This window comes from Ips typographus, linkage group LG4 (genome assembly GCF_016097725.1).
Source record: "Ips typographus isolate SLU linkage group LG4, UJ_Ityp_2.0, whole genome shotgun sequence".
NCBI lineage: Eukaryota > Metazoa > Arthropoda > Insecta > Coleoptera > Curculionidae > Ips > Ips typographus.
Window position 1 is genome coordinate 609,287 of NC_138425.1, and position 8,724 is coordinate 618,010.

Genomic DNA, 8,724 nt, shown 5'->3' on the forward strand with positions numbered 1-8,724 from the left:
GTGTATGGTTCTTTCAGCATAAGATCCAGACGAAGAAAATTGCTCGAAAAACGTGTTAAAATGGTTCTGTAATTAAGATCCAGAATTTGATAATGTGCAAAAATTAGTATTAATGCCTTGTCCCATTATACAAAATTTAGGTATTACAATGTTTAAGTGAACTTCAAACATTAAACTTAAGTCAAAAACAGATATAATAAAAAGAAAATAGATAATCGCCTTACTTTTGTCATTTTGTCTAATAAGTTAAACGATCACGGAAAACTGTAACTAAGCATTACTAAAAAAAACTTTGTTTGCCCTAACAGAGCACCACAAATTTAGTAATTTTTCCATAAGCTAAAATCAATTAAAATCTGTACGCATTGGACTAATAGTACCTAAGTACCTAATCAGGTTTTAAATAAAATAATAATAAAACTTGTTTGATATATTCCATAATGCATTACCTCAAAAAGTACAACTTCCATTCTAAAGCTACTTAAATCCTACTTAGTTTATTCCTTGACATTCAATTTAAAAAAGTACGGTCCTGTTGATGTTTTTCCATTGCATTCATACTTTGGAATCAACTTTACCACAAAGTGATTAGGTCAAAATATACATATGTACCTATACATATAGAAGAAAAATCTGATTTGTAAGTGTCACCACTACTCTTATTGGCAGTAACGCAAAGTAGTACCACTACCATCCACTACTATAGGACCATCGCCATTATACGTTCGTTCTTCCGATCCTCGAGAGGGTCGTACCTACTCATTGATACTTGGGTTGCAGCGGCTACACACTTTTTCGCGCGAAATAAGTAAACAGAGACGGTTTGTTAAAACTGTGCAAAACCAACTTCATCCATTTTATGGTTTTTTAAAATAATTAAGACGGTGAGTTTTTAATTTTTCTTTGCTTATAGCCAAACATGTAACTTTTTAGAATTTGTCAAAAAATTTTATATTAACATACTAATTATTATACATTTTATATTATCAAAAACTATAATTATTATACAATGTTAAGTTAACCAAGTTTAATCAGCAACCTTGGTTTAACTCTTTATTAACTAATTACTTGAAAACCAATCACCAAAATCGAAATTTTTGTACCGTGCAAAAAATTTATTTTTAACTGATCAGTAGTACCAGATGTTATAAAACTGAAAGTAACATAAATAATCACCAAGTGAACAAAAGTTATAATTAAAACTACCTTTACAAAAGTTTCGAAAAAAACCAATAAATAGGGTGGCAAAAGTATAAATAAATTAATAAGGTTGAAATATGAAAAAAATATATCAAAAAATGCTAGAAACTGTTTCTGAAACGATTAAAAAGATGTTTAGTTAATTTTACTAAAAGCTAGGCGGTTATTTTTTTATGGATGTAATTTATTCCTGTTTTTTTTTTTAGCTGATTCAGCAACCCAACGTTGTGTAAGAGTCAAAGGTCACCATAAAATCGAAATTTAATTTCTGATTTACATAAACAAACATCACGTTAACTACTTGCGTAATTTCAGTTAAAAAAATGTATTTTTATGGAAACTTTTTTTTTGTTTTTAAAAGTAAAGTGCAAAAGTTCGGATAATTCAATTGTTTTAACTACCTGCTTAATAACATACATTGTAATGTTTAATATTTATTCCTAGTATCTTTCTAGAGACATATTTTGACTTTCAAAATGTAGGTACTTTGTGTTTGTTCGAATATCTGATAAGTAAGGCCATACCATACCAACAAAACTTATAAGAGAAAAAATTTACACTTTTATTTTATTTAAATTTAAGTTTATACATTTTTTTAAATGCCTACCAAACCAATTTAGTTTCACCTGTAAGTACTCACTTTTTTAAACTATATTATAACCGTACTTTCAGTTAATTTCAACATATTAAGTAAAAGTGAAATACTGTATTGGAACTAATTATTTCAGCTACAGAGACAATACCTAATTATTTGTCCGCGACTCCTATTAAATTATATCATTCAACACTCAAATTAACCCAGAAAAAGTGGAGGAGCACAAAAATATAATTAAATTGGGCCAGTCCAACCAGTCTGATGTGAAACGAGCGGTCTACGTATTTAATGATAAATAGTAATAACCGTCAGCAGTTGCATTGAAAATTGAAGGAAAACTGCATAATTGAGACATTCCGGTGGTTATATGTATTGTCGGCCTTTTTACGACTTAACTAGTATTCATTTGTAGGCTGGTTTATTATATCACTGAATTTCCAGCTTACTTTAAAAATCTTCTTCAACGATGTTCCATGCTATAAGGGTCGTCAGGGTCATTAAAACAAATAATATTTTTTTACCGAGTAAAAAATCAATTTTTACAATTTGCGAATAAAATTAATATTTCACTGAATATGACTGCCAAATACCAATGTTTTGCACTTGGTCAGAATAAAACAATTTTGCTTACATTTTTAAGAACCACACAAAAAAAACAGCCTTTTCTTTAATGCCTAGATATGAAAGCTTAAAAATTAGTTTAATTGGTGATGGTAAAATAATAGAGCAAAACTGCAAGAGAAACAAAGGTCAATACCTACTTCGAGACTTTAATGATCTTATTATACCTATATGCCTATTAAGTAATTAATATTTTTGTATATTTTTTTAATATGGTTTGCCAGTAATTTTTCTAATTGGCTACTTGATTGCCTTGTAATATTATTAAACTCTGCCTGGCAAATGGTTGTTAATATCATGTCGTAGTTTTTATTAATAAGTGCGTGTTGTTGAAATTTGTTAAACTTTTGTACCTAGCACACGCATTGTGGTTTATTCAAATTTAAAAATAGATTTTTTTACATGCGAAAATATAAAATTTGCAAGTTAAATTCATTTCAAAGGAATTTGCAACTCATTACTGTCTGTTTACTCAAAAATCTAGAATTTATTACAAAGTAAATACCTACGTTAGTTAAGCTTTTGATCTGTGGGCAATAACACTGCAAAATTTCTAAGGACCTTCTAATGTGGTCTGTGAAAAATGTCAGACACAGACATACCACAATCTTTACTTATTAAAAGGCTTCTACATTAACAATTAATTTCAGCCATCAGCGTTATGAGGATCGTTAAAATTTCCAATAACCGAAATCTGTTTAAGACATTGCATTACCACGACCACGGTTTTGATCGCAGTGTTGCCTAATTTCATAATTGCTGGGAGAAAATCGCAATGTGCAATCATCCCTGATGCATTTCTTCAGTCTGGCGAAACGTTCGATAATAAACGACGAAAAAAAATTCAATATTCACACAATTTGACGCGATTTGTTGCGTTGTGGTTAGCAGGACTATAATATTGGTTTATAATCTTCTATTCTAGAGTTATTGTTGATATTTTAATATGATAAGATGTTGTTACTTTTGCTACAGGTGCGCTTAAATAGAACACTTTTTTACTTTTTTCAAATAGTGAAATGTGCGATTCGTTTTGATTTGGATTCTAATTGACCAATCTTTTAAAAGGATCTTAACCAGGACAAGAGATAGTTTTAGTATTTAGCATATATTCCTTAACTTTTTGTTAAGTTATGCATATTGTAATTGATTCAAGTTTCAATATCATATATCTGTAAGTATCATAAATGTGTAATTACGTGCATATAATACTGGGACTATTATAGTTAAATACAGAAACTGTAGACTTTCTGATTTATATCCATTTGTTTTAATATTTAAATTACCAACACGTGCGCAACATTAGATTATAACGGGTGTTCAATAATTGTTATGGATTGGATGGCAATTGTCACAAAAAGCGTATGTCTTAGATAACGTTGCAAACAATTATTATATAACAGCTGTCAATCCGCTGGTTCACCGCCTACTATACTAGAAAACCTAGAAGGTGCTTGTCAAAAATTCCAATATGGCGGAAATAGTAGTGACAGTTTGCGTTTGTTTGTATTGTGGAAATTGAGTTCTTTGAGGATTAGATGAATTTTTACGGTTTAAAATCAAGACTTGAGGTTAATTGCATAAGTTATTTTTGTTTGCTGCCGTTCATAAGTTTTTCAAGCCACATTGTAACAGCAATTCAGGAAAAAGCCCAACCGTGTCAGTTTTTTACTTTACAAAAAACCGGACCTAACTCAACAGTGGTTGAACACTTTGAAGTGGGATGATTTTACTCCAACACTATACTCAATGGTAGGTGCTTTCTAGTACAGTAAACTTATTAGGTACTTGTTACATGCACAGGTATGTTAAAGCATCCTTCATTGTGAGAGCAACAAAAATAATTTTGAATGAATGTTCTTGGTAATAACATAAGAACCAAGTTTACAGTTTTGCTTACCTAGTTTCAATGATTTAAAAAACAGATTTTCTTACATTGAACAGTGTTTAAACTAGTTTGCTGTGAGTTGTACTTTCCAGGACAAATGTTCTAACCAATTTGTTTAGGCTGGACTTGATTGTGTAGAAAAAGCTCTATCTAATCACTTTCTTTGATTTTTCACTCACAACTTGCAATCAACTACACAAAATAATTTAAAAAAATATGTTTCTTACTGCATCTGTATAGGTTTGTTTATCAATAGTCGGACTGCATTTCTCAATGCTTTCAAATAACTAATATCAACGGTACGCTTATTCGTGTGTGAGTGTGAGTATAGCAAGTAACGCACATTTTAGTTTGATATGGATGACGATTATGCAAATTTAAGCAATATAAATCCACACTCTATTTATTATTAAGCTTTTGAGAGCTGCTGATGGCGATAAGCTGACCTTCGCTAATAATATTATTAGATACATGCAAACTGTTTTATATTAGTCTGCATAAATAGAAAATGTTCTAATTGAAGCTTAATAATAGTAATCCTTATAAAATATTTTTACTAAATTTCAAAAATCTTAGCTGCAACTAAAAAAATCAGTTACAAAATTGATATTGGATTATACGATGATCGGTATCATTGTGTAAGTCAATCAGCAAAGATTCTGAAACCTGTCCGCTAATAATTCTTGCATAATAAACATTAATGTATGTCAAGGGCAAAATGGTTTTTGTGATCGCCACTATACCTACATAATTCTTCAATTATAAAGATAAATCTCCAATAAGCCGTTTTTGCGTTACTTAACATCGCGTATATTGCCTAACAGAGTGTATCCTCAGTTTTCATGTATACTGTAATGTGAAATGTGACAAGTTTAACATTTAATGTTGATTTTTTAATTTTCACTATATTACGAAGTGTTGTGAAATTAATTGAAACGTAAACATTAATAGAGTGCAAATTATTTTTAATATCACTATTTTACAAATTGTAAATACTGGGTCGCGTCTAGGCATCATAAGAATTTCAAATATCCGTAAATGAAAGTGGTTGGACGTTTTAAGTTAACCTTACAGAAAACGCTTATTACGTAATGCATATGTTCATGTAATCTTCTTTGCTTGTGTGGTGTTCAGTTAACAATGACTGGATTCGTTTCATACATTACTTTTTACAAACAAATTTGTCTTTTGGTTGCTAAAATAGCAATAAACAGATATTACAAAAAAAAGTTGTTTGCTAAATATCACAATAATTAAAATTAGCCCAGTCTGTCTTCATTCTCATCGGTAATAATACTAATAATAATATTTTTTCAGGCATAGTTTTTGCAAATACAAGGAGAAACAATATGACCAGTATAACGCGATGGTACACCAATTTTATGAGAGAATATCAAGGTAAAGAAAATTGGTTCTGTAGTCTGTAATATAACATGAGCTCCAGTATAAACATTTGATTGCTTTTGTACGAAATTTGTACTTAAAAAGAATGAGCCGTACTATTAAAGTTGAAACACTTCTAACAGTCTAATATGCAAAATATTCTGCGTTACTAATGCGTCAACTTTCGACTGACCAATAAAACCTACACAAATACCTAATTTTACAAGTATATTTTCAACTAATAAAGGTTCAGTATACGTTAATGACTTGGTCAAGTTGCATGATGATTACCAACCTTGACAAACCATATTTAGAAACTCCAACGTTGCTAATAAAAAAAAAACAGACAATCAGGTCACCTTAAATACAAGAAAACCGTCACTTGAGTTAAAGCAAAAAGCGAACAATTTGTGGAAACAATAACAGTTTTCTTGATGTTTAGAAAAGTTTTTCAAATACCTGATCGTTAATTAGCGGCTGCTAATTTTAATACCAAGTAACTACCGGTTTTCAAAGGTAGATGTGTAGGTGATTCGAATAATTGTCGGTCATAAATTTGTCAACTAACTGACTGAATTCATAAGAAAGAAACTTAAGTTACTCATCTACATAACTTTTAATGACTGACCGAGAATCATATACAACGGCAATGCAAGGTCAAAAGTGTCGAATATGGTGTTTTCTAATGCAATTTACTTGTGTTTTTCTGCTACAATAGCACCAGTTACGTAAAATACCTGTGGTTTTACTACGTGAATCAGTAAACTTAAATTGAGAAGGACAAAAAAATTTTATTATTGAATCTGTTTTTTCAAAAACTGAGCAGCATTTTAATAGAGACACAAAATAATCCCAACACCAAACAAACGGCAACGTAGAAACAAATGGATGAAGTGAATTAGAATTAATAATTCTCATCTTAACAGATTTTCGACTTTCAATTTTCAGATGTATATACAAAAGATTGGTTTATGGTGGGCGACCTAAGCAAGTTGACGCTCCTCCTGGTAACGTATGTCATTTTTAGTACCAAAGTAGGACCAAAACTGATGAAGGATCGGAAACCCTTCAAACTGACCAGAATCATTCAAATTTACAATCTGTTTCAAGTGTTGGTCAATGCTTGTTTAATTTACTTGGTAAGGTAACAACTTATTTTTCATTGTGAATTTAAAGCTTACATCCTACTCTCATTGTTTAAAGGGCGTGCAGGGTGGTTGGTTTACCACCTACAGTTTTAAATGTCAGCCAGTTGAGTATGGTCCGTCACCTACAGCTTTGACGGTAAGTTTTGTTGTACTTATTTCAATTAACCTGCTAAATTATTTAGCATTTCTATGAACAATGAAAACGATGTGTAATTTTATAAAAGTGGTGCTCACCAAACAAAAAAAAAAAGACAAAAAGTCCAACTCACAAAATATGATATTTAAATTATGGTACACATTTTATTAATAGTATGTGGCACATATCATTACTCCGATTTAATAAAATAATTTTTTAGATGAGGAAAGCGGTGTGGCTGTACTATATGGTGAAACTATCAGATCTTCTAGACACAGTATTTTTTGTATTAAGGAAAAAATACAACCAAGTGACTTATCTGCACGTCTACCATCACACCATGATGCCTATCTGTTCCTACGTTGGTGTTACTTTTGTGCCAGGTAGTTTTGTTTGCAAATATTCATATACAAATAACCACATTATTACTCATCCACTGGAAATTTATTGCAGAATATTTACAGACAAATAAACAAACAACTTGAAAACAGCGGAACTAATTCGACCTTAATCTAGACCCTGTCTTGTAAAACACTCTACTAGTACCTACTGATATTCCTATTTTTCGTTATTAATTCTCTAGGTATACTAATACTAAAAATTGAAATATTTTCAGGTGGTCATGGAAGTTTATTGGGTTTAATCAACGCTTTCGTTCACATAGTCCTCTACTTGTACTATTACTTGGCAGCACTAGGCCCCGAAGTGCAGAAACATTTATGGTGGAAAAAGTACGTGACCAAAATGCAATTGATACAATTCGGTATCATTTTTATTCACAATCTACAAGTGCTTCCTCGTCAATGCGACTATCCTAAAGTGTTTAATTTTTTGTTGTGCGTTGAAGCCGTCTACTTCTTCTATCTTTTCGGTTCGTTCTATGTTAGAGCTTACATAGAAAAGAAACCACAGGCCACCATTGTCAAAGTCGAAGAAAAAAGAAATGTAGCTAATGAAAAAACTGCTAATGGTAGCATAAGCAATAGACACGCTTTCAGTAATGGAAAAAGTAAAACTAATTAATATATCGTTGTTCTTGTTTGATATTTTTAAGTTAGTTTAACTCATCAACATGGCTGGAAAAGTTTGCAAACCGTTCGTAATATACAATATAAAAAAGTTGCTGTTGAAGATTTGTGCATCAAATTTAAGCTTCATTTAAAAGTCACTGTAATAACTACCTACTTTGTAAAAGGTTTTTTAGTAAAATTGTTAAGTTGTTTTACCACTGTGATATTTTATTGGATTATTGTTGGTAGAATTTGAGTCAAGTCTATTGATTTTTTATTAAGCGGTTATAAGTTACGCTCTTTGAGGCCAGTATTTGTAATATAGCATAGAATTCTCCGGTTTTGCATGGTCTTTTATTATTGATTGATGTTTAGGATGAAAAAAAATAACATTTATATTTTTTATGTCTTATTGAGTTTTGTGCAAAACGACGATTTATGTTACTTTAAGGTTGTAGAACTCAATCAAATTATTCAAATAGGAATAATCCAATAAAAAAAGTGAAAATGTACATACCACTTTTACGGTGGATTATTATTAGGTGATGTATTTATTAATTTGTCAACTTGTCTTGCCAAAAGAATATATTGATAAAAATATTTTGTAGATTATCATCAAAATCCATCCAAATATTCCCATCAAACAACAGTATTTTAGTTCGACAAATAACCTCAAACTTTCCTTCACTGCCTGGTTTTGCTTGACTGAAAAAAATTCTATTCACCATTCAGTATTAATACAA

At 30.6% G+C, this 8,724-nt stretch overlaps 1 protein-coding gene across 2 annotated transcripts; it reads left to right on the plus strand.

Annotated features, from left to right (window-relative positions):
• Positions 1-653: 653 nt before the first annotated feature.
• On the plus strand, positions 654-8,581 carry LOC145727542 (very long chain fatty acid elongase 7-like). Of its 2 annotated transcripts, XM_081977156.1 has the most exons (6): positions 654-884; positions 5,622-5,702; positions 6,636-6,826; positions 6,891-6,971; positions 7,192-7,354; positions 7,588-8,581. In XM_081977156.1, exons 2-6 carry the CDS (start codon positions 5,654-5,656, stop codon positions 7,992-7,994), a joined length of 891 nt encoding a protein of 296 aa, XP_081833282.1. In that variant the 5' UTR covers positions 654-884; positions 5,622-5,653; the 3' UTR covers positions 7,995-8,581. The 2 variants fall into 2 exon arrangements, with proteins under 2 accessions (XP_081833282.1, XP_081833283.1); XM_081977157.1 differs by lacking the exon at positions 5,622-5,702.
• Positions 8,582-8,724: the final 143 nt, after the last annotated feature.

What these genes read in the sequence shown, in the direction of transcription:
- LOC145727542 (XM_081977156.1), top strand. Translation starts at nt 5,654, where the DNA reads ATGACCAGTATAACGCGATGGTACACCAATTTTATGAGAGAATATCAA. An exon ending in TTTTATGAGAGAATATCAAG is followed by an intron (nt 5,703 to 6,635) that starts GTAAAGAAAATT and finishes TTCAATTTTCAG; the next exon opens with ATGTATATACAAAAGATTGG. An exon ending in CGTCACCTACAGCTTTGACG is followed by an intron (nt 6,972 to 7,191) that starts GTAAGTTTTGTT and finishes ATAATTTTTTAG; the next exon opens with ATGAGGAAAGCGGTGTGGCT.